The 27,708-nt window shown below is 35.1% G+C and overlaps 1 protein-coding gene across 17 annotated transcripts in view; it reads right to left on the bottom strand.

The window, feature by feature from the left end:
• Positions 1-27,708, bottom strand: part of GPHN (gephyrin) — a 757,220-nt gene that overhangs the window by 597,448 nt on the left and 132,064 nt on the right. The window contains exon 2 of one of the 17 annotated variants that reach the window (XM_043986983.1): positions 19,056-19,165. The exons of 15 other annotated variants lie outside the window; for them this stretch is intronic. In XM_043986983.1, coding sequence (XP_043842918.1) covers positions 19,056-19,062 — 7 coding nt within the window. In that variant the 5' untranslated portion in view covers positions 19,063-19,165. Of the gene's footprint in view, positions 1-19,051; positions 19,166-27,708 lie in introns of all 17 variants that reach the window. One more of the 17 variants, XM_043986998.1, reaches the window with a different exon arrangement.

Here is a 27,708-nt window from a genome sequence, read left to right as displayed (position 1 = left end):
TGTATATGATTCCACCAAAGTACAAGGGTGCAACTGGGGTCAGGACCTGCTGGATTTTATCAATTTTGAAAGGCAAAATTTGTTTCCATAAAAAAATATTTTGAGTGGAAAGAGGACTGGATTGGGTGTCAGGACAACCTAGATTCTAGACCTAGTTCTACTACTTTGTGACAGTAACTTAACTTTTCAATTTCCTCATCTATAAAGTAAGAAGTTTGGAACAAATTATCTCTAAGGTACTTTCTATTTCTAACATTCTATCATTTTAATAAAATAAATAAAAAACTTCTCAATATGAGAACATATTTATAATCATATTTTTGTCTTCTATACTTTACAATAACCATCAATAGCTCACTTAGCTATTTTACAAATAAATCTTTATTATCTACTACAGTTATTCAAAAATGAGAATGAAAAACAAAATGAAGAGACAGATGATGAATTTAATCATACATCGTATTTCAAGAAATCATAAAATAAAACTACCCTAGAATTAGAGGGCAATGTAGAAATTTAAAAACTTCACCAGTTTTCATTTGAAAGAAATATCAAAATAAACATTCCCAGGAATTTTATATTCAAAATGAAGCACTCCCAGGTCAATGGAAAAATACTGTAAGCTGTCAGAAAGAAAAAAAATTCAAGTAACAAGGAACCATAGTAAAGATTACACAAGAAGGGGCAGCTAGGTGGCACAGTGGATAAAGCACAAGCCTTGGATTCAGGAGGACTTGAGTTCAAATCCAGACTCAGACACTTGACAGTTAACTAGCTGTGTGACCATGGGCAAATCACTTAACCCTCATTGCCCTGGGGGGAAAAAAGATTACACAAGACTTAGCAGCAACCACTTAAAAGGAATGGAGCTTAGAATGATATTCCAGAAGGAAATTATCTAGGCTCATAGCCACGAACAAACTACCCAGAAAAATAAAGTATAATCCTAGAAAAGGGGGTGGGGGTAAGGACTTTTTTAAGAAGCAAAAACATCACCTTTTGCAGATGACATGAGGGTACATAGAGAGACTTAGAGGGTCAACTAAAAAATAACTCAAACAACAGCTTCAACAAAGTTAAAGGATATGAAATAAATTCACCAAAATCATCCACATTTTTTATCTTACTGATAAAATCCATCAGGAAGAAACAGAAAGCAAAATTCAATCTGAAATAACTACAGAGAGCATAAGACACTTGGGAGTCTACCTGTTAAGACATACATGGCAGGATTTCTGAGGTAGAGCCAAGATGGTGGAGGCAAGGCAGTAAGCTCTTGGAACTCATGACATGATCGCTCCAAAAAACCTCTACATAATGCCATAGGACAATTCCTATAGCAGCAAAACCCACAAAAGAATGGGCTGAGATTATTTTCCAGACACAGAAAGCTTAGAAGGACGGCAGGAGGGGGCTACTGTGCTGAGAGTGGAGTGGAGTCCAACCCCACAATCATGCTGACACAGATCCAGTCTGAGGCAGGCCAAGCTAGGGAAAGAGACCCCCAGAGTCTCTGAATCAGCTGTAGTACCAGTTTTGTCTGGAACTGGTAAGAAGGCTGAGCGGTTGGCAGGGGGGAAATTACACGGGTCTCTGCTGGAGCTAAGGCTGAACTTGGGTTTTTCACCACTGCTGGGAACCAGGAAATAGGCTTGGGTAACAGTGGTCCAGGTTGGGGAGGGGCGCAGGCTCCTCAGAGCTAACAACCAAAGCACACAAAGTTTTCCTGTCTGGTTAATTAGCAAGTTGGCCTGGGGTTATCTACAAACCAGGGAACAGGCTAGGCAAGTGAAGAACCTGCCCCTCCTTAAATCATACCACCTGGGAACCCCTGAAGCTTAGGACAGTGCAGCCTGGAAACAGTGACCCACTTAAAGGAGCTAAAAGACAAGTAAAAGACAGGCAAGAGCAGCAGACAGAGAGGTGAGTACCATAGAAAGTTTCTTTAATGACAAGGAAGATAGAGGTACACACTCAGAAGAGGATAACAACGTCAGGGCTCCGATATCCAAAGCTTTCAAGAAAAATATGAATTGGTCTTAGGCCACACAGGCCCTCAAAAAGATCTTTGAAGATAAAGTAAGAGAGGTAGAAGAAAAAATAGAAAGAGAAATGAGAGTGATGCAGGAGGGTCATGAAAAAAAGTCAACAGCTTGAAAAGCCAAATTGCCCAAATGCAAAAGAAGGTACAAAAGCTCTCTGAAGAAAATCATTGTGTAAAATTAGAATTGAGCAAAGAGAAGAAAATGAGTTTATGAGAAATCAAGATGCAAAAAAACAAATCCAAATGAATAAAAAATAGAGGGCAATGTGAAATATCTCCTTGGAAAAACAGATGGCCTGGAAAATAGATCCAGGACAGATCATTTGAAAATTATTGGACTACCTGAAAATCATGATCAAAAAAAGAGCTTAGACATAATCTTCCAGGAAATTGTCAGGGAAAATTGCCCTGATATTCTAGAAGCAGAAGGTAAAATAGAAATTGAAAGAATTCACCCATCACCTCCTGAAAGAGATCCCAAAATGAAAACTCCCATGAATACCATAGCCAAATTCCAGAGTTCCCCCATCAGGGAGAAAACATTGTAAGCTGCCAAAAAGAAAGAACTCAAGTACTGTGGAATCACAATAAGTATAGCACAAGATCTAGCAGCTTCTAAATTAAAGGATCAGAGGGCATGGAATATGATATTCTAGAGGGCAAAGGAATTGAGATTACAACCAGCAAAACTGTGTATAATCTTTCAGGGGTAAAAATGGGACTTCAATGAAAAAGAGGACTTTCAGGTATTCATGATGAAAAGACCTGAACTGAATAGAAAATTTGACTTTCAAATACAAGACCATAGAAAAGCATAAAAAGATAAACAGGAAAAAGAAATTAAGAGGGATGTTAAAAGGCTAAACTGTTTACATTCCTACATGGGAAGTGTTGTGTTTATAATTATATGTGGTCACCTTATTTCTGTCTCAAGTTTGGGGAAAATTAGCTGGTTTTTCTAATATATTGCTATTTATAAATTAGAAAGTTTAGCACCAGTTTTGGGCATTAAGCATTGATTAAAGCATATCAAATATTACTAAAGAGAGAACACATGGCTCAGAAAGTTAAGGAGGCCTATCTAGCCTAGAGGAGTGAAAAGAGCTCAGCCTGGTTTCCTTCTTTCTCCAAGTCCTCCACCACCTGCCCATCCGAGAGCATGTGTCCATGAAGCTTCTTCTGGGTTCAGAGGAGAAGCAGCCCTTCCACACTGCTCAAAGCTAATTGGCAAGCATCATTCAAATCTATTGGTTTACTAGACTTGAAGGTGGTCCATGAACAGAAGGTACTGAGGTCAGAATTCAGAGAAAACATCCTCTGAGGGCCAGGCTTTCATGTAGGTATGGTTTTAATTAAGTTAACTTTAAGTGAGTTAATCAGCAAATATTGGAAATTGAAGGAATGTCCATCAATTGTGGAAAACAAACAAAAAAGACATACATGGGATCTATATGAACACAATTAAAAAACATTTTTACATAAAAAAATGATTGGAGAAAGGGTAATTGCCTGTGGGTAGGCTGGGGCAATATAATAAAAATGACAATCCTACCTAAATTAATTTACTTATTCAGTGGCATACCCATCATATTAGCAAAGGACTGCTTTTATAGAGCCATATATAATAATAACTAAATTCATCTGGAGAAACAAAAGGTCAAAAATGTCAAGTGAAACAATGGAAAAAATGGGAAGGATGGGTATCCAGCAGTCCCTGATCTCAAATTATAGTAAAAATACATAATTAGCAAAACAATTTGGTCCTGGGTAAAAAAAAGAGATTAATCCGTATAATAGATTAGATACACAATATACAGAAGCAAATCAGCATGGTACCTTAGCTGTTTGATAAACTAAAGATCCCACATATTAGGGTAAAAACTTGCTATTGGACTAAAACTGTAGAGAAGACCTAGCCTTAATCACTAACTGGGCAGTTGCCTCAGACAAACTGAGACCTAGGAAAGACCATAGCTTATAAAGGCCAAGGTCTTGCAGTGTATCTGGGGTCATCTCTAATCATCGTTATCAATATTTTGTCACTGGACCCAAGTGTCTGTGGAAGAGAAAGAGAGGCTGGTGACTTTGCATTGCCCTGCTTAAGTCAAAACATCACATTCCTGATGTCATTGGTCCTTTTTGAGAAAGGATAAACAATAAGGGAAACTGGAAAAAGTCTGGCTAGAAACTAAGCATGGATTTATACTTCACAATTGTCACCAAGGTGAGTTCCAAATAAGTATATGATTTGGAAAGAAAGTATGACATCAAATGCAAACTAGAGTAGCATGGAAGAAATTGCCTAAGAATACAGGAAAAGTGAATAAATAAACAACCCCTCCCCAAAATGGAGAGGTTCACAGAAGATAAGGGGTCAGTTTTGATTACCTAAAATTAAAAAGGTTTTTCATAAACAAAACCAATATAGCTAAAGTTGGTAGAGAAGTAGGAAATTTTGGGGAAAATCTTTGCAATAAATCTCTCTGATAAAGACTTTATTCAGAAGACATATAGGGAACAAAGTCAAATTTATTAAAAAAAAAAAAAAAGCGGCAGCTAGGTGGCACAATGGATAAAGCACCGGCCCTGGATTCAGGAGGACCTAAGTTCAAATTCAGCCTCTGACACTTGACACTAACTGTGTGACCTTGGGCAAGTCACTTAACCCCAACTGCCTCACCAAAAAAAAAAAATTATAAAAATAAGAATCATTCCCCAACTGATAAATAGTTACAGGATTTGAACAGGCAAATTTCAAGAAATCCAAGATTTCAATAATCATATCAAAAATGTTATAATTCACTGATTACTAGAGAAATACAAATTAAAACAACTATAAAGAACCAACTTACATCCACAAGATTGAGTAAGTTGACAAAAAGGAAAATGATAAATACTGGATGGAGAGGATATGAAAAAAACAGGTACTGTTAGTATAGCTGTGACCTGAACCAAGAATTCTGGAAAGCAATTTGGAACTATGCTCCAAAATCTATTAAATTGTGCATTATCTTTTGACCCAGCAATACTACTACTAGCTCTACTATAAAATAAAGAGATCAAAGAAAGAAGAAAAGGACCCATATACACATAAAGATAGTTACAGAAACTTTCTGTGGTAGCAAAGAATTGGAAACTGAAGGGATACCCATCAATTGGAGAATGGATGAACAAGTTGAATACAGTGAAATACCATTATACTACAAGAAAAAATGAAGGGGATGGTTTCAGAAAAACCTGGGGAAACTTGTGCAAAGTGATGTGAGCAGAACCAGGAGAATAATTTTATTTACCAGTAACAATAATATTGTAAAGACAATCACCTCTGAAAGACTAAGGAACTCTGATCAAAACAACAACCAACCACATTTCCAAAAGACTAATTATCTACCTCCAGAGAGAAAAGTGATGAACTCAAATGAGTATAAATCGAAGCATATCTCATTTCATTCTTTTTTGAAGATGGATAATAAGGGAATCTGTTTGACAAGACTATACTTATAAGTAATGGGCTTTTTTTTTTCCCTTGCCTTCTCAATGGGTAACAGATGGGGAGGTAGGAGGGAGAGAATTAGGAACTGAAAATACAATACGATTTAATTTTTTAAAACAGAGAAACTAGATCAGTGAAACAGGCTAGATATGGAAGAATCAGAAACAAACTTAAAAGACCCAGTATTTTATTAGTGAGAATATACATTAATTAACCTATTTGTCAATCTATTTTATATGAATTGCTAGCTGAAAAGAAATACAAACGCAATGTTTAGATAATCTTTTTCACAACATGAGAAAAATTCAAAATGGATGTCACCTAAAAGTTAAAGATCTTATCATTAAAAAAAATTTAAAAGAAAATGAGATCAAGTACTTCTAACACATATGGCTGTGTGAGAATTTATAACCAAAACCAAAACAGATGTAAACACAAACGATAAAATAGACCATTTTAATTACATGAAGCTGAAAAGATTTTGTATAAGCAAAATTAACACATCTCAGATAAGAAGGAAAGGAGATGTAGGAAAAAATCTCCACATCAAACCCTTTGAAAAAGGTCTGATACAGGCAATAAAAAGAAATATATGACCAAAAGCTATTGCCAACGGTTAAGCATTCAAAAGCGAACAAACTTTAATCAAAAGAATTACAAAGTATTAATATTAGGGAATTGTTCCAAATCACTAATAATTTCAGTACTAATTTCATGGGGCTATCCATCCTCATTCTAACCATTTCCATACACTGCAGCTATTGTTATTCCACTCTCCAAAGCTGACATTCAGAGACCAAGACAAGAAGAAGCTAAGACCCTCAGTTCTGAACTTATTGTTCCACTCACCATTCTTTGACTTTTCCCAAACTAATGCAACATTCTGGCCTATATCAACCTCTATGGGCCTTCTCCCTCTGTTAGAGGGGAGGGACTGTCTCCCTTTTTCATTTGCATTCTCAATACAACCCTCGGAATTAACTGTTATTTTTATCAACTTCACTTGTCAGTTGAGGAAACTGAGGCAGACAGGATGGACCATCTAGGAGGATACAACTTAAGCATCTGAGGCCAAGATTTGAACTCAGGTGTTCTTGATTCTAGGTCCAGAGATCTAGAGACTGAATCATTTACCTACCTAAAAGATACTAGGAGATATAAATCCAAGTGATATAAAAACAAAATATATCACTAAAAATTTTAAAAGATAAATGGGGGAGGAGGGGCAGCTAGGTGGCGTAGTGGATAAAACACCAGCCCTGGATTTAGGAGTACCTGAGTTCAAATCCATCCTCAGACACTTGACACTTACTAGCTATGTGACCCTGGGCAAGTCACTGAACCCTCATTGCCCTGCCCCGCCCCCCAAAAAGATAAATAGTGGGTATTAGTCACCTTTTTGCAGAAAAAAAGAAATACTATGAATTGGCCAAGATGACAAAACATGAGATCATCACTGTAGAAAGGGTTATGAGAAAAGAGGCACACTAATTCATTATTGGTAGAGCTATAAATTAGCATAACCATTTTGGAAAGTAATTTGAAATTATGCAAATAAAATTACTAAAATGTCTACACCCTTTGACCCAGAAAATTCTAGGCATATAGTTAGTAGGCATATAAGCCAAGGACTTCACTGATACAAACAAAGTCCCCATATACACCAAAATATTTATGTGGTAGCAAAAAACTGGAAACAAAATTGAAGTCCAATGACTGAGGAATGAATAAACAACTTGTGGTACATATATAAGAAACTGTAAATATAATTGAAGACAGAAAAGCCTGGAAAGATTTAGATGAGCCAATGCAAAGTGAATTAACATTATACATAATGACTTACAACAATGTAAATACCACAAAATAATTGAAAGTGAATGTTACAAAATTATAAAAAGCTTGACACATTCCCTGATGACTTTAGGAGAGGTGACGAGTTCAAATGTATGGAGCACTGTGTATGTTCTCATATTATATGTGTGTGTGTGTGTGTGTGTGTGTGTGTGTGTGTGTGTGTGTGCGCGCGCACGCATATATATATATATGAAGAGAGAGGGATAAGTTTTACTAATTGTGTTATTCTTCTTTCTCTTTTCTTCTTTGGATAATTTTGTACTATGGGATAGCTTTCTAGAGGGGTAAGAGTGTACAGGGAGGACCCAGCAATACTACTATTAGGTGTTTATCTCAAAGGGATCATAAAAAAGGGAAAAGGACCCACATGTACAAAAATATTTGTAGCTGCTCTTTTTGTGGTGGCAAGGAATTGGAAATTGAGGGGATGACCATCAACTGCAGAATGGCTAAACAAGCTGTGGTATATGAATGTAATGGAATACTATTGTACTGTAAGAAACAATGAGCAGGTGGATTTCAGAGAAACCTGGAAGGACTTACATGAACTGATACTAAGTGAGATGAGCAGAACCAGGAGAACATTGTACAGAGTATCAACAACATTGTGTGATGATCAACTGTGATAGACTTAACTCTTCTCAGTAATACAATGGTCCAAGATAATTCCAAAGGACTGATGATGGAAAATGCTCTCCTCATCCAGAAAAAAGAACTGTGGAATCTAGATGCAGATTGAACCATACTATTTCTACTATTTTTTCCCTTTTTGAGGTTTTCCCCTTTTGTTATGATTCTTCTTTCACAACATGACTAATGCAGAAATATGTTCAATGTGATTGTACATATATAACCTATATCAGATTGCTTGCTGTCTTGGGGAGGGGGAAGGGAGGGAGAAAAATTTGAAACTAGAAATCTTATAAAAACAAATGTTGAAAACTATCTCTACATGTAACTAGAAAATAATAAAATACTTTTATGATTTTTTAAAAAAGAGTCTACAGGGAAAAATTTAGTCAATGTAAAACCAAAAAATATATAGATAAAATTTTATTTTTTAAAAAAAGGTATACTATGCTCCTAAAAACAACATAAATATAAAATTTAACTTGCAGTTGTAATTTTTCAAAAATTAAAAACAAACAAAAAACAAGCCAAGAATTTCGAGTGCCTAACATTCTCTGGGGATCATGAGTTTTCATGAGAAAAAAAAATGGAACTAAGTATCAACATCTTTTGGACACATTTTTAGTCTGCTATTCCCAGGGGCTTAGTCAACAAGGATGAAATTTTTGCTCAAGCCTGGTAAAAAGAACTTAAGTTATATGTGTTTACGATGATATACAAAAGAAAAACCCTTAATAACAAAATCATTCATTTGCTCATACTCAATATACTCTTGAACATTCATCTAATACAGTGATTATCCATTAAAATTATGAAAAATTAGAAATCTCCTGGGCTTTTCTGAAGCAGATAAATATGTAAGAAACACTTTAAAACACACCACCAAATCATTAAATTAACAAAGTAGAGATGGATAGAAACTTATCAATGTTTTATTTAAGTTAATTTTTATCCACTTACTATGGGAAGAGGTAGGAATAACAGATTCTCATATAAAGGTATAACAACTTACAACAACATAATGCAAAGAACTCAAGCTTTCCATTTCAATTAACTGTGTGACCTAAGGAAAGTATCCTAATGTCTCAGTCTCAGTTTCCCTTTCTTTAAAAAGACGGGGATTGAACTAGATTCTCTCCAAAATTTCTTCCAGCACTTTTTTGTTTGTTTTTAAGGGGCAAGAAATACCTATCTGGAAAATTCCACTCCTTCAACAAAATTTATTAAGTACGTATAGCTTCAGGCAGTTTACAAAGAAGTCAAAGACAAGGTCTTAACCAGTCTTGATAGTTAAACAAAATGTACAAATAGGCAATCCCTGAATCAGACGATTCTTCCATATTTCAAATGGCTGCTCTAACTCAGGCCACTGCCATTGTGTATCTTGTCTTCCACTAAAAATGAAGAAGTCTTTCCTCGACATTGCTATTAAGTCCCTGCTTCAGTTTCCTCCATACTTACATGCTACCAAAAACATCAAAGAATACTGCTCTTGGTTGGACATTCAAACCACTGAAATTCCCTAGCCATCTCTATTAAATTGCTTCAGGGCTGAGGACCCACAAGGTATTTAGGTTTCCAAGAGACAGTTCAAGACAGTTAATGTTTATTACTACTATAACTAATATTGGCTTAAAGATAATTTTGTGAAAAGGATGAAGAACTATTTATAACATTATTAACAGAAAAATGTATTTTGAGTTTCAAACTACCAACCTACAAAATAATTTTTGAAATACATCATGCCTATAAGTTGAAACCACTTATACATCAAACAACAAACAACATGAGGGAATATGTAATCAAATTCATGACTAGGTAACTTGTTCAGTCTGTCAATAGTGTCCAAGTCTTTGTGATCATCTATGGGGTTTTCTCTGTAAAGAACCTGAGGTGATTAGCTATTTCCTTCTCTAGTGGATTAAGGCAAAAAGAGTTTAAGTGCCTTACCCACTTACCCATTGCTAGTGAGCATCTGAGTCCAAATCTACACTCAGGTTTTCCTGACTCCAGGACCAGCATGCTATCCACTGAGCCACCTAGTTGACTCTAAAGCAAATGGTGGTTAAGTAGCTTGCTTGGGGTCACACAGCTAGTAAGAGGTTGAGGCTGGATTAGAACTCAAGTCTTCCTGACTCCAGGCCCAGCACTCTATCTATCCATTGAGTCATCCAGTTGCCTCATGACTAGGTGATAGACTAAATTAAAGCAATATAAGAACTGAGAGAATCACTTGATCAGCCAAAAAATATTAAGTTTACAACAAGCAAAGTACCACACAATGGCTATAAAGGATACAAAGATTTTTTTAAAAAATACATTCCCCACCTTCAAGGAACCCATAATCTATGCAGAAATTATAATTATAAATACTTGAAAAGTAAATGACCTTACATGACACAAGTACAAGAGACATCAAAGGCACTATGTGGTAAATCATAGAATCATGGAGTTGAAAAAGACCTTGGAGGGGCAGCTAGATGGCGCAGTGGATAGAGCACTGGCCCTGGATTCAGGAGTACCTGAGTTCAAATCCAGCCTCAGACACTTAACACTTACTAGCTGTGTGACCCTGGGCAAGTCACTTAACCCCAATTGCCTCACTAAAAAAAAAAAAAAAAAAAGACCTTGGAGTTTATCTAGTCCAATCTGGACTCAAAGCAAAATCCTATCTACAACATCCCCAGCAAATAATGAATTCAAGACTTCCAGTCATGTTTCCATTACTCATGGTGTAATAGGAAAAGCCATGGATTTAGAAACAGAGGACCTAGCTCTGATGCTCACTAGCTGCGCATGCTTAGGCATGCCAATTAACTGTTCAGAGACTGTTTTCTCATTTTGTAATGGAGATAATACTTCTACAGGTTATAAAGATAAAATTAGATAATACAAATAAACCACTGTATAAACCTCAATGTACCCCTATAACTTTCACCAAATCACTTCGCTGCTCTAGAATTCAATTTCCTAATATATAGAAGTGGTTCCTTTCTAGCTCCGAAATCTGTGATTATGAGTGATGATTACTACTGCCCAAGATAGCACATTCCAATTTTGGACTACTTAATTGTTAGAAATGTTTTCCTGGTTTTGAATTAAAGTCTACCTCCCTATATTTGGTAATCTATGTAATCTATCCTCACCTAAGAAAATTAGTGATAAAGGCTGTAAGTGTTATGAATTTAGAGAACTAAAGAGATCATTATGGCTGTAGCAATTGTGGAAAGCTTCATGAATAAAGTATTTAATTGGAAGATGTCCATGAAGATGGTGATATATGTATAGCAATACAGGGGGAAAAAAGAAGCCTTCTTACTTTGGGGAATGACCAATTAATCAATCAATAAACATTTATTAATTACCTTTTATATGACAGGCACTGTGCTAAGCATTAGGGATACAAAAAGAGGCAAAAGATAGTCCCTGACCTAAAGGAGCTTACAATGTAATGATCAATGATGTCAAATATTGGAGAAGTTAAGGAATTAGTCTTTTTGGGGGGGCAGGGTAATGAGGGTTAAGTGACTTGCCCAGGGTCACACAGCTAGTAAGTGTCAAGTGTCTGAGGTCAGATTTGAACTCAGGTCCTCCTGAATCCAGGGCCGGTGCTTTATCCACTACACCACATAGCTGCCCCTGGAATTAGCCTTTCAGTAAAGTGAAGGAGACATTGTAAAGGGTTACATGAAGGACAGTGGTGGGGGAGGGCAACAATAAACAATATGCTTAAAAAGCACAAATTAGGATGGGGTATGTCGAGATTATCTAAATGAAAGAGGGCCTCTTCATTCACTCACTCATTCTTTCACTCATTCATTTCACTGAATGCCTTCTACATTCAAGGCACTATTTACATTGAAGAGCAGTTGAAAGAAGTTTAAGTAGATAAGGTCAAGTCAGTTAGTTGCTAGGGAGCCTGGAATGAAAAGCTGAAGAATCTGAAGTTGATTTAATAAGCAATTGGAAACTGGCTAGGTTCCTTTAGTGAAGAATGGAGGTAGGAGATGAAACAGAGATTGTAACAGATGTTTACTTTAGCAACAGGAATCCAGGAGCACCACAGAGGATGGTTTAGACAAGAGAGAGACAGATGGCAGCAAACAATTAGAAGACAACTCCAAATGAAGGTGGTGTTTTGGAAAGTGAAGACAATTGTCAAATCTGAGAATTATCTTGAAACAAGTAAGTATGCATGTGTGCTATTAACTGAAGTATGTAAAGTATAATGCATCCAATGGCAAAAAAACATTTAAAAGTAATAAACATTTTTATTTATAGTTTTGAGTTCCAATTTTTATCCCTCCTTTCCTCCCTCACCGCCCCCTTCCCTGAGGTGGTAAGCAATCAGATATAGGTTATACATGTACAGTTATGTAAAATATTACCATATTAGGCATTTTGTACAAGAAAACGAATAAAAGAAAAAATGAAAGAAAGTAAAAATTGCATGCATCAGTCTGTTCAATCAATATCAGTTCTTTCTTTGGAGGTGGATAGTATGTTTCACCAATAGTCCTTTGGGATTGTCTTGGATCATTCACAGTTCTTCATCAAACAATATTGCTGTCTCTGTGCATGATGTTCTCTTGGTTCTGCTCACTTCACTATACACCAGTTCATACAAGTCTTTCCAAGCCTTTCTGAAATCATCTTGCTTGTCATTTCTTATAGCACAATAATATTCCATCACCATCATTTACCACAGCTTGTTTAGCCATTCCCCAACTGATGGGCATTCCTTTGATTTACAATTCTTAGCCACCACAAAGAGAGCTGCTACAAATATTTTTGTACAAATAGGTATTTTTCTGCAATTAACATTTTTAGGTATTAAAATACAATTGTAAAATTTGAAGCACAATAACTCTGACTAATCCTATTGTATTGAATAGTGATCAATCACTATTCCAAGAGAGAAATGATTAAGAGTGCTATATACCTCATGACAGAAAGATGAATGCATAGAATGAGAAAAAAATTGCACATGATCAATATGGAAATTTGTTTTGCTTTACTACAGTTCTTTGTAACAAGGATATTTTTCTTTCTTTCTTGAGTGGGGAATAGGAGGGATTTTTAACAATAAAGGCCTGTTAATTAAAAGCAATAAAATGTAATTTTTAAAATACAGTTGTAATTTATCCCTCCTAAGCTCATAGATTATAACATCTAAAGCTAGGGTTCAACTGCCATACCTTTAGAAAATCTAAGATCACTCACTATGATTAGGCATCAGTGAAGAAATTTAGGAGAGAATCACTTACATACATTTATTTAAATAAATCTGCTTTTATTTTGTTAGAAACAAGTCAATAGGGGCAGCTAGGTGGCGCAGTGAACAGAGCACTGGCCCTGGATTCAAATGCAGCCTCAGACACTTGACACTTACTAGCTGTGTGACCGTGGGCAAATCACTTAACCCCAACTGCCTCACCAAAAAAAATAAGAAAAGAAAAAGAAAGAAAGATACAAGTTAATGTATCACTTTTAAAAAGGTACATTCTACCTCTTTATCTAAGGGAGGAGAAATTGTTCATCTTTTGGAAAAGGAAAAGATACAAGGAAAATATAGAATTCTCATCTCTCCTTTGAATCTCAACAGAATTGATCACAAATCTACAAATCAAACAAAGGAATCCAAATTTCAATGCAATATATTTCAGATAGATTCCTTTCAGGCAGCTTTAATGATGGATAAATTTTAGTGAATACCTAAGCAGGTGAAAGGCTGAGTGAGAAGAGAAAAAAAAAGAAAACTTGAAAACAAAATATTGAACAAAAAAATTAAATGCAGCTATCTCTTTCCTAAGAAATCAAAATCTGGTGGGTTCTTAATTATCCATTGTACATATAACCTTAATTCAGGATTCACTACCTTATTTGTTGGGAATATGTATAATATGAATTAAATGTGTACTTAAAACAACTGTCCTTTCGTAGTACTTAATTAATCATCAAATAAGAAGAGAAATAAAATAACACATAAAACATTTTTAAAGTCCATTTCCTTAATTACTAACAACTTATGGAATTATGCAGTGATTGAACAAATCTTTTCAGAGGCCATTTTCTCATTCTGCAACAGAGTTAAACATAGTAGAATGTCAGAAACCCCTGTTTTCCAAGCAAACATGCAAGATAAAAAAGATCTCCCACTGGGTTCAGTACTGTTAGTCTAACATAAGCCAAACTTGAAACAAACCCATTCATCTTAATTCCAAGTGCCACATATATACCATGTTCACATAAAATGCTGTACTCTAAATATATAAATTTTCAAATATAAAGTTATACAGGATACTGTTTCATAATTCAAAAGAGCTTTGATTTCACCAATGTGTATACTTCCTCCAACAATGTAAAAATCACAGCCCCTCAATACCTTAGGATAGTCTTCTAAAACATTATGGTAAAAACAAAACAGAACAGATTGATCAAGTGGATAATCAAGTTCCAGTTCTTCTAAGTTCAAACTTAGGTACACTAGATCCTGAATGACACAGTTTGTCCCAATGTCCACACTGGAACTTTTTCTGGTTTGGCAGCAAATGTCAGAGCTTATGCTCCATCACCAGAGCCTAAGAGAACCTTGGCTCACTTACTATGATTAATAATCAGAGGAGACATTTAAGAGGAGAATCATTTTTACACATTTATTTAAACTGTATTATCGCTTTCTTAGGAACAATTTAGTAAAGACATAATATATCACTTTAAAGAGGTAGAGTCCACCTCATTAGGTAAGGCACGAGGAGGGGTTTATCTCTTGGAAAAAGTGAAGATAAAGAGTGAGTAGAACATTTTGTTGTCTTCTTCATTTACAGAGCAGATAAGACAGAAGGCCTAATCAGAATATTCTTTTTTCTTCACAAACCTTCCCTTCAAAGCTTCAAAGTTTAGCATTAGAATATTTTTTACCTCAAAGCCTAGTTATGAACTCTAGAAATAACCTTAATTGTTAACAGAAACAGTAAGAGGGGAAAAAACACTGAATTTCAAATTACTCAAAGAAGACACAATTATGCCTTTACTGGCATAAAACTGTCTATTATTAACTTCCAAAAACACTTTTTGTTCCTCTAGATAATCTTTCACTCACATCAGTAAGTCATTATTATAAATCTTATAATAATCCATTAGTATAGTTACTGAAAACTCCTGGCAACTTTCTACTACAGGGAAAAAAAGGATTTGTACTTGACTCCATACCTTTTTTAATATTTTTTGACATGCTCATCAAAATAACGGATGATGCAAACTTAGGACAGATATCATTAACACACTAGATGACAGAATCAAAAACCATAAACAGCTTAACGGCACAGAGTGTTGGGCTAAATTTAATAAGATATTCAGTAGGGATAAATGTAAAGTCTTACACTTGAATAAAAAAATCAGTTTCACAGGTACAATATAGGGTAGGAATAGTTGTAAAGTAGTTCATTTGAAAAACATACAATGAGAGTTGAGGGGACAAGTAATGCTATCAGCATCTGGAGCATCATGTTCTGTTTTGGGCACTTCCCTCATTCCCTCCCCCCCCCACACACACCAAGTTTATAAAGGGCATTGTTAAATGAAAGAAAATCCAGAGAATAGTAACCAGAAGGTCAAGACCTTTGAACCTATTCTGTTAAAAGTATTAAAAGCTATAGGCATGTTTAGACTGGAAAAAAAATTAAGAGAAACACGTGGAAAAGGGATTAGACTTGTTCAGTTTGGCCCTAGAGTGTGGACCCAGGAGTGGATGGTGGAAGGTTCAAAGAAGCAAATTTAGATTTAATGTAAGGGAAAACATACTGCCTTTAGAGATGTTAGATTTCACCTGACTGAAGGTCTTCAAGCAGTCTGTACGACTAATTATCAGGTATGTAATAAAGAGTAGAGATGCTTTTTTTTTTGGTATGAATTTAATCTAGATGGCCACTGCGTTCCATTCCTCAGCCTAGAATTGTGTGATTTTCTAAAAGTAATCTTCCTAATTCATACTTCAACTCCTGAAAAGTGTAGAAAACAATATTTGTTTGGAAACATCAGTGATGATTTAGCTGAAATTAGATTGTTTCACTATTATCAGGGTTCTTACAAGGATTAAATAAGATAATGAATAGAAAACACTTTGTAAGTCTTAAAAGAATACAATAAAAATTGATTATTGTTATTATCACCCTACATTTATATTGTAGAGAGAGGTTGGGCCACATGTACACATCTTTTCTTTACAGAGTTCTGCTATTTTAGGTTACAGGAAACAGGTAAAGTTGTAAAAATATGTCAAGACTTCGCCTACTGAGGTTGTAGAGAAATGAGGGTGCCTGCCATTTTAATTCTCTGGGCAGCACGATTATGTCTTTCTCCTTTTTTTCTTTTTCACAAAACCCTGGAATTAAGCTTGTTTTTTGGTTTCCATCTATAATGCCTTCTCATCCAGTTCCAAGAATGCACATTTACAACTTCTTCCCTTCTCTGCAGTAAGCATCCAACCTTTCTTTAGGTTTCCTAAGGGTTTTCACTACTGATAGATATAGGGAAATAAAAAAGGAGAGTGAAAATATTTTAAGAATTCTTTAAATGTCATGTATCAAACTTTCACTGACACATCTCTTGATTTGGTTTAAGGAGCAAAAACTTCCTTTTCAACAGTCAGTCCCGTCAACTGTAAAATGGGGGTAATAATACTAACTACCTCCCAAGGTTGTTGTAAGGATCATATGAGATATTTGTAAAGTACTTAGCACAGTGCCTGGCATAGAGTAGGCACTATATAAATGCTATAGGGGGCAGCTAGGTGGCATGATGGATAAAGAATGGCCCTGGATTCAGGAGGACCTGAGTTCAAATACAGCATCAGACACCTGACACTTACTAGCTGTGTGACCTTGGGCAAATCATTCAACCCTCACTGTACCACAAAACAAATAAATGAATGAATGAATGAATATATAAATGCTAGCTACAATTAACATTATTATGTAGCTGGGATGCAAACTATAACCAAAGTTTCTGTAACACTGAAAACTATCAAATACAATCAACCAGCTATTATTAGTGTCTTATATTACTTTGAATTTTTCTAGCTCCTGTGGATAAGCAGTCATAAAGAAGGCTTATCCTGTTTCTTCTATCCTTTCAATAAGCTCTGTAGGCCCCAGAATGCAACAAGAGGAACAAAAGTGGCTCTTCTGCACACACAAAGAAAGGACAAAAAAAATTCCTTCATTCTTCAAAGATAATCCTAAATTAATGTCTCAATCTAAATAGTCCTCTGGACTGAGAAGGAAAGTCAAATGTCAATTGTTCCTAGAGGCAGAATACCCTCCCCCACCCCTTTTTTGATATGGGTTATGAGTTATATCTACCTATACCTCAACGATAATCCTGATTGGTAGAGGGGCTAAATGATGAGCCAACTTCCTCATTCTCAGAGTTACTCGGGAGTTTGCTAGAATACACTGAGTTTATAACACAAGTAAGATAAGAATTAGTTAATTTTAACTAATTGTCTAAGATATTTTTATCTGCTGATAATCAATCTGAAATGGTCCATTTTACTGAGATGAAACTTTCAACTGTTTTTCTAAAAATGGTCATTTAATTTAAAGCATACTAGGATTCATGCTATGTATCATACTAAACAAGTTATAATATGGTATAATGGAGAGATAATAGAGTATGAGTCAGACATGGTCCTTGTAAAAACCTTTCTTCATCCCAGCTTCTTCACAGCAAAATTAAGTAGCACTGCTATGATCTTTGTATCCCAAGGCAATTTTGTTATAATTAAATATTTAAAATAGAAATAAATGAGCCTAAATGGATAATCTTGCATCTAGCCCTTTAATTAAAGGACAGGTAATACCATTACCTTCTAAAAGACAATGACTTGGCACTAAATTTGCCAATTTGAAGGTCTATGTACAACTCTATAGTCTTGACAATTCAATCAATTTGTGAAAATAATGAAAAATGAAAACTAAAAGAAGTTAAGGAAGAAGTGTTTAAATATAGTCAATAAACTAGGATGCCTAAGTTTAGACTACTTTACCTGTACACATTTCCAAGACAAATATAACATATTTAATTACTTAAGGATTTTATATAGTAAATATTGATGTCTTAGAGAATTATATACTTACAGTGGCGATATATTCTCAAACTAAAAATTGGTACACATGAAACAAACTTCAAATAAAGTCTAACTACAAAGTCACTAGTACTTGAAAAACGTTTACTTTAACATCATCACAAAGTGAAGTCCATCAATTTTGCCTTGCTACCAATTGTAACTGGCATGGACAGAGAAATTTTGTGGATATTTCCAATAGTTATTATTGGAAATATCATGCCCCAAAGTTGTCACCACCGCCAACTATGCCACATGGATACATAACTATAGATATATGTACAGTGGACTAATATACATATTTTCATGACTCCCTCTCTTCCACCAGCCCCTGTCCTGGCCCCAGTCAAGTCCAAACCATGTCAGCTCCCCTCTGGCTATCCTCCTCATCCTGTTTTCAACAGAATTTAGACTCTGCCTCTAGGATCTTGGGCTCTGACAGGTGAGATTCTGCTTTATTTTGTCTGGAAACAGGTCTCCATATCACTTTTCAGCCAATTTCAAACCATGCACTCTTGCCATCCTCTCCATATTCCCTCCCACTTTCTAGTTTATCTTCATGTGTTATTTTCCTCCACTGTAATGAAAGTTTTTTGAAGGCAGAATCTGTCTTACTTGCTTGTTATTTGTATTGCTAGAGCTTAATACAGTGCCCAGTACATAAGAGCACTGAATAAATGCTTTATCATTCATTTATTCATTCATTAATTTTTTGTTATAATGCTTACCAATTCAATTCTTTAATTAATTGCTATTTGTTGAAATATTAAGATTTGGGGAGATTTTTATAGTTTAGGGAGATAATGGAAGAGAATATTTGAAACTGAAAATGTCCCTGAAATTTTGGGACACATGGTCACCATACATATCACTGCAGCCATATGGGCAATTTGAGAAAACTTACCTGCCTTGCATTTTCAGTAGCTGTTTGTTGGCTGCTGCTGAGAGCCACCAGAGCAGGATGATATGGTAGGGGATCCAGAGACACCAAAAACCATGGCAGGCTTCTTCCTGGCAGCTAAAACATAGGGAGCAGATAAATGGTCACCTGCCCCATATGATCCACATGACCCTATAAGTGACCCTGATTTGGTGCTCAATATTTTTCACATTATACTCTTGTTACTCCTGAAAGAGTTTTCACATCACAGTAGTCAGCTTAAACCCAGGGAACAATTTATTCACTGGGGAGAAATATGTCTAAAAATTTACAAAGTATCTAAATAAAGTATACTGGAAATAAGAATGTTCTCCACATTCCTCCAGAAATAGCAACCTCACACTTTTTGGGAAACTTCAATAAAAATGATATAAGCTCCATTTTTCTTGGGCCAGGTTTTAGAGCTTGATTAAAAAAAGAAGATAATGTCTTTAACTTCAAAAGTTTTTGCTGGTTAGCTGGTTATTTAATGTCAACAGCTTACATAACAACATAAGAGTAGTAGCAAGAAGGTTAACAGAAAAGAATAAAACCTTTCAAAGTTTTGGAAAATTACCTACTAATAAAGGATGTGGCAATAAGGTTCTGCATCAATACTAAATTCTAAACACAGTAACTGGAGGCTATATGACATAAAAATAAAGTGTCACCAAAAATGTATTTGTAACATGGAAGATACTAAGAATCTAACTTAAACTAGAACTTAGGGACTGATAAAGAATTAAATTATTAAGTATAAAGTTTTGTTTGAATCACTGTGGAAGGAAAACTGCCATTGGGCCAGCTAAGATGATAAATTAGAAGCATCAGCTGTATCTGGCCATATTGTTTAAAGTTTAAAAATCAATTACTTATGTTGTTTTTTAAACAATAACATAAGTCATTCCTGAAATTTTTCCTAGACTTGTCAAGCTTTATATAATTATTTTTGTCTGGTCTATATAATTCAACAAAAATTCAACGCAAGTCATTCTAGAGAACTGCAAAGTGTTTGTGTACAATATGTAGATATGTGTAATAAATACCAGGAAAATTTCCAACCTATCACAATATTTATAGACAAGTTTTAAATTATGTTAGCACCTTATGGTTTTATATACTAGTAAAAAAAAACTTACCAACAACAAATTGTTTAAACAGCAGTGTACGAAGAGTTAAAAAATACAGGTGCTACAAGGATTATAAAACAACCCTGGACACTAACAGTAGAGAGATATCAATTTCTATTTATGTTCCTTCAAGCAATAAAGCCTCTTCTCTTATTCCTTCCCTTTTTCTTTCTTCTAGTAAACAAAGTATTTTTGAGAAAAGTGAGCAGGTTATTTTGAGAAAGATTGGATTGCTCTTTGATTAGGGACACAATTTCTCCATTATTAAACTGAAATCAAGAATAGTTAAATCCAGCATGATAATGAGCTCTTAATTTAAAGCAAACTTCATCACATCAGTACTGAAGCATTCAATGTCATCCAAAGAAACTGAAAAAGCAGTTAGATAGAAGCATCTGACATGATAGATATTTAGATGTCATCATTGAAGAGAAGTTTTATGACCACACATGATCAAATGCAATATTTTGCAAATGGAAAATCCTTAATTTTATTATAAAATGTTATTCAAATTATAGTTTTTCTTGGTTTGCTTTCTGGTAATCCCTTCCTTGGAACCCTCCCCCATTTCTCCTCAAATAACAAGGAGATCCATAATACAAATTCCCCCAAATATAAGGCACTCCTGGGCAGAATTACGAGGGTCACTAAGTCATGACTCATACTTTCTAAAGTCAGCTTTTCTAGAGGTGACTTTGGGTTGATTTGAACAGGGTACTAGGCATATAATTACATTCCAGGGTGGTCTGACTCTGAATATGAGGGATTTACTAGATATTACAAGTATGTAAAATATGGAGGCATAAGGAAATATATATATCATTCTATAACATACTGTTTTTCAACTTCTCAGATATATTAAATCAATATCCATTTAACTCGGGGTTTGACAAGTCTTAAGTGCAAGGTAATCATGACATGTAGTAATTTAATCAAACCTTGTTCACACGTTTTAACTTTCACAACAACTTGAAGAGATGTACCTGGCAAGGCCAAAAAGCATCACTCACTCTGGAGGCTCTTAGAAACTTCTTAATTGCCACCATTCCTACTGTAGTTCAGGATTAAACTCTACTGCCTATGTATATTTCAAGAAACGGAAAAAGGAAAGGTGACATTTCAGACAGGATGCCATAAGAAGTTATTGGCTAACAAGGTTTCTACTTGCTTTGTACATGGCTGAAAGATTACACTGGTTAGATCTACTCTTTAAACCTTTCCAGAGGTTTAAATCTTCTGAGAGTATCTCTCTTCTATAGATTCTTGGGAAATGTAATTTGGGTCTTGATATGATGTTGGGAACAATGCTCTATGCCAACATGGTGCCTTCCTATTTTACCTTTTCATTGGTTTTTTTCTTGCACACTATATAAAGTCATCTGGCTCCTAAATTTGAGGCAAGATCCAAAGAAAATTTATTGTGTTCTAGCTTGATTCACAGCAAAATTCACAGATACAAAATTCACAGAAAAAACTAATGGCAGCAATTCTTGCACTTTCTTATACTATTTTTATACTTTTATTTTTTTTCTTATACTATACTTATATTAGTTACACTCTTTGGTAGGGTACGAAAATTCATCTCTTAACTATGTCACTTATTCTGACTTCCTGCTGGGGGCAAAAAAATCAACTCACCACTCAAAGTTAATGTAAGCAATGGTCATGATTCTGAAGATACATTAATGAAGTGAATGAAAAATTTCAGATTAATCATTCAACAAATATTTAAGGTGTTCCCAAGCTATGTCATGCCTTATGGGAGGAAACAAAGAAGTCAGATCTAACAATGTTAACAAAGTCAAAAGAGAACTCTTTATCTTTCCCACCAAACCTACACCGTTAATTTCCCTAATTTTCTGTCAAAGGAACTACCAATCTCAGAATAATTCTCAATTTTTGAGCTAGAACTATCCCTTACTTCTTCTTCTTCTTGTCTGTCCTTTATTTTCAAAGAAGAACAATGAGATATAGCTAATAAATGGCCAAATCTCTTTATACCTCTATGGTATCTCTCTCATATCTGACCCCTTCTCACTGTTCATATACCTATCACCTTAGTTCAGGCCCTCAATTATTTCTCACTTGGAGTACTGAAAGAGGCAGTAATTGCTCCCCATTTCTCAAGTCTCTACTCATTCCACTTCATTTTCTACATAGCTGCAAAAATGATTTTCTTTAAGCTAGAGTTTGACCATGTCATACCTCTACTTAATAAACTAGAATAACCCTAAACTACCACTCAAATAAGAATATTAATTCCTGGGAAACAATTTTTACAGCCAGTATTTCTGATAAAGGCCTCATTTCTAAAATATATCAGGAACTAAATCAAATTTATAAGAATCCAAGTCATTCCCCAATTGAGAAATGGTCCAAGGATATGAACAAGCAGTTTTCTGATGAAGAAATCAAAGCTATCTATTGCCATATGAAAAAATACTCTAAATCACTATTGATTAGAGAAATGCAAATTAAAATAACTCTGAGGGGGGCAGCTAGATGGCGCAGTGGATAGAGCACCGGCCCTGGAGTCAGGAGTACCTGAGTTCAAATCCGGCCTCAGATACTTAACACTTACTAGCTGTGTGACCCTAGGCAAGTCACTTAACCCCAATTGCCTCACTAAAAAAAATAATAAAAATAAAATAAAATAAAATAACTCTGAGGTGCCAACTCTCACCTATCAGATTGGCTAATATGATAAAAAAGGAAAATAACAAATGTTGGAGAAGCTGTGGAAAAACTGGAACTCTAATGCATTGCTGGTGGAGCTGTGAACTGATCCAACCATTCTGGAGAGCAATTTGGAAGTATGCCCAAGGGGTTATAAAACTATGCATACTGGGGGGCAGCTAGATGGCGCAGTGGTTAAAGCACCAGCTCTGGATTCAGGAGTACCTGAGTCCAAATCCAGCCTCAGACACTTGACACTTACTAGCTGTGTGACCCTGGGCAAATCACTTAACCCCATTGCCTGCAAAAACAAAACCAGAAACAAACAAACAAACAAAAACCTGTGCATACCCTTTGACCCAGCAATACCACTATTAGGTCTTTTTCCCAAAGAGATCATAAAAAAGGGAAAAGGACCCACATGTACAAAAACATTTATAGCCGCTCTTTTTGTGGTGGCAAGGAATTGGAAATTGAGAGGATGCCCATCAATTGGGGAATGGCTGAACAAGTTGTGGTATATGAATATAATGGAATACTGTTGTGCTATAAGAAACAATGAGTGGCCTATTTCAGAGAAAGCTGGAATGACTTACATAAACTGATGCTGAGTGAAATGAGCAGAACCAGGAGAACATTGTACACAGTAGCAATAACACTGTGTGTTGATCAACTGTGATAGACTTGACTCTTCTCAGCAATACTATGGTCCGAGATTGTTCCAAAGGACTCATGATGGAAAATGCTCTCCAAATCCAGAAAAAAAAGAACTATGTAATCTAGATGTAGATTGAACCATACAATTTCTACCCTTTTTTGTTTTTCTTTTTTGAAGTTTTTCCCCTTTGCTCTCATTCTTCTTTCACAGCATGACTAATGTGTAATGAGATTGTACATATATAACCTATATCAGATTGCTTGCTGTCTTGGGGAGGAGGGAGGGAGGGAGAAAAATTTGAAACTAGAAATCTTAGGAAAACAAATGTTGAAAACTATCTCTACATGTAACTAGAAAATAGTAAAATACTTTTATGATACAAAAAAGAATATTAACTCCTTTGGGGGGGGGCATTAAAGTACTTCACAACCTAGCCTAACTATAACTTTCTAGTCTAATTATATATTACTCCCTTTCCGACATTCTACTATCCAGAAAAATTGTCCTTGTTCCAAAAACATGAATTTCCCATCTCCATGATTCTGCGCTGGCTAGCTACCCCCTTGACGGAAATGTACTTCTTCCTTACTCTTTCTTCTGAGAATGTCTTCTTCAAGACATATATCAACATGATGCCCTTCCTGATCTACCCAAATGCTAGTACCTTTCCTCCCCAAATTACTTGTTTTTGTGTATTACATAACTTTCTGCACACTTATGTATGTACATACATATGAACAACTAGGTGGCACAATAGACAGAGTAACAGGTCTGGAGTCAAGAAGACCAGAGTTCAAATTCAGCCTCAGGTATTTACTAGCTCTGGGCAAATCATTTAACTTCTATTTTTCTCAGTTTCCTCATATATAAAATGAAGATAATAATAGCACCTAACTCCCAGGGTTTTAAAGAAGATCAAATGAGATATTGTAAGATGCTTAGCACGATGCCTGGCATATAATAAGCACTATATACATTTGAGCTATTATAGTTATGGTTTTTTAAAATTTTTTATGATTTGATTTGATGTTCTTGTCTTCCCAAATAGGAAGTAAGTTTCTTGAGGACAGGGATCCTGTTTCATTATTGTTCTTTCTTTGTATCGCCTAGCACCTAGAGCAGTACCAGACACATAGTACAAATGCTGGCTAATTGATACATTCCCTACACTGATGAAACTTATAATCTATCTGAAGGAATAATATACATATATATATATACACAAACACACACACACACACACATATATACATACATATATATGCAAAGTTAAACAGCAATACAAATGATTCTACAAGTCATCAAATGATTTAATGTTACATTAAAAACATACTAAGTGTTGCAAGGTCAAAGAAAGAAAGTGATTACTGTGACAAATAATTGGGGGCAATATAGAATTAGATTTTGAAGAATATTTTTTTTGTATTAGTTAAGAACAGAAGGGAAAATCTGGGAGAAGGCATGGAGGAAAAAATACACTGCAATGTGTTTAAAAGACAGCTAGAGTAGAAGGTACATATATAAGAGTAAGAATGTTTAGGAGAATAAAGTTTCCATAGATGAATAGGGTACAGGTAAGTAATGGAAAGGTATCAAAGGTTTTTTGGGTTTTGGGTTTGGGGTTTTTTTGCTGGGCAATTGGGGTTAAGTGACTTGCCCAGGGTCACACAGCTAGTAAGTGTTAAGTGTCTGAGGCCGGATTTGAACTCAGGTACTCCTGACTCTAGGGCTAGTGCTCTATCCACTGCGCCACCTAGCTGCCTCCAAAGGTTTTTCAAAGGAAGGGAGCAGTACAATGGATTGGTATTTCAGAAGAGTAAACTAACCAGTGTGCACCATTGATTAGAAGGGGATAACAATGTATATAGACTGATAAACTAAGCAACTATAATCCAGGAATGAATTAACCTAGAACATAAGGGTAGTTATTGGAATGGAAAAGAAGAGACATATGCAAAAGATATAATTAATGAAGAAATGATAGACCTTGATAACTGATATGAGTCTTTCCTCTTGCCTTATATCCAAGATTTCAGAAAATAATATTGACAAAAAGATGAAAGGTAGGGCAAAAGTTGGCCTTAGGGGAAAGATCACTCAGGTCTATTTTAGACATAATGAGTTTGAGATGATGGTTGAATATCTAAGAGCAAATTAACATCTGATAGGCAGCTGGTGTTGCTAACATTGAAAATGATAACTAGAGAAAGGTTTAACTGGCATCAACATAAGGTAGAACTGTATAAGAAACAGTTTAGTATTTCATTAGCAAATCTAATTAAGGTAGCAAGACCTTGACAATCTTATTGAATGATGCCTTCAATAGTCCTGCTTTTCTTTTTTTATTTCATAAAATTGAGGAGCTGTAAGAGAAGGTAGAAGCTATTTAGCTAGTACACTTGTGTAAATATACTGTGTGGGTATATAAGCATGTGTGTATATGTGTATATACATACATATGTATACATATGCATATATAATTATTAGTAGAATGTAAGCTTCTTGATGGTAAAGACACTTGCCATTGCTTTTATATTTCTATCTCCAATGTTTAGCATAGTATAGTCAAAGAAGTAGGCACTTAAAGTCCTTGTTGGTTTAGTGATGTTTAGGTGAGTCCCATTCAACTACAACATCCTTGAGCCCTATTCTTTTTTTTCTCTTTTCCTCTCTCAATAAGAAATATATCTCCATAATCCTTATAATTTTTATATTTCCATGCTCTATAGAGATGTGTCAAGTTTCACTTGTTTCTTATGATTCATCCTTTGTGGTCAAATGAATCTCTTCTCTGGCTATGCCTCCACAACAACCAGATCTGAAAAAAAAGTTTAAGTAGATAAAGTCTGTCTTTGCTATTCTATCATCTCTTACTTATTCATTCTCCTAATCACTGTATCTTTATGCAGTTTTGCTAAGTAGAGGTTCGAAAAATGGCTTTCTACCTGAATAAGCTAAACTCAAAAAGTATGTAGTCTCACACCTTTCCCTCCTTTCTCCATCAATCCAAATTTTACATGGTTTGTATCTATAGTCTTCAAGCTCTTAAATCTTAAAGCACTATGTAAATACTAGCTGTCCTTATTCTTAAACTGCTAATTTGATAAACTAACTTCCTGATGGGAGCTAATAGCTTAATGTGATACAGAGTCAAAGAAATATTTGCATTTTACCAATGGCCTTAACTTAAGAGAAAACTTTGTGGCAATTTGAGTCCTATTAGCAAAATAATATACATATTCTGAAATATAAAGGTCTTTGGAATACTTCAAATAATATCATGTGGATGGCTATATACATAAACTATGCATAAAGCTTGACAATGCATGCTTAAAATCAAGCACTTTAGCTGTCATGTTTCTTACTCTTTAGATATTTTGTCTGACAGACAGTAGAACTGTGAGTCTCCACTTAACTTTATGTCTGAATACAATCAGGATCACTGAAAGCATCCCAATTTTAGGGATCAATTAGGACAATCTGAGAGAAAAGAAGGAATAAAGTAGTGAGTATCTCTTTTTTGAAATTTTATTGGTATCTTTTGTTTTCATTTCACCTTTATTTCCCAATATATCCCTTCCCTAGGAAGCCAAAAAAGGGAGGGGAAGGGGAATCCAATAAAACTAACCAACAGAAAAATCAACTCTAAAAGAATATACTATGTTACAATAGTCTGCAATAAAGGGAGCTTGGTCAGTATACTTACGTAACATTCAATTTTGGTTTTTGTTATAGTCTTTATGGACATTGTTTTCTTGGTGCTATTTAATTTCATTCTCAGTATGTATGTGCACACACATATATGTATACATATTCATATATGTATATGTGTGTGTGTATATCTTCCCAAGCTTTTCTATATTCTTAAAAAATTCATTATTTCTTATGAGGTAGCAAAATTTTGTCACATTCATGTAATGCCACCTACAGGGTAGTCAAATTAGTCAAACTAGTAGACTCTAAGCAGAAAAATACCTTAAGGGAGAGACAGGATGCTTCATGTGCAACACAAGTCGAATCACTACCACCACCTTGCTTTAGTTCCCAACAGGGATAGCCCAAGACTCTGATTCTAAGATACCAACTTCTGGTGCCATTCTATATAGAAATAAGTTCTATGGAGTTGTGGTAGAACAAATATTTCTACAGTTTTTACAGCTACAGCTAACAGAACACCC

The sequence above is a fragment of the Dromiciops gliroides genome, chromosome 2 (assembly GCF_019393635.1).
Source record: "Dromiciops gliroides isolate mDroGli1 chromosome 2, mDroGli1.pri, whole genome shotgun sequence".
NCBI classification, from domain to species: Eukaryota; Metazoa; Chordata; class Mammalia; order Microbiotheria; family Microbiotheriidae; genus Dromiciops; species Dromiciops gliroides.
Note: the sequence above shows the minus strand (reverse complement) of the source record. Positions and strands in the feature narration are given on the sequence as shown.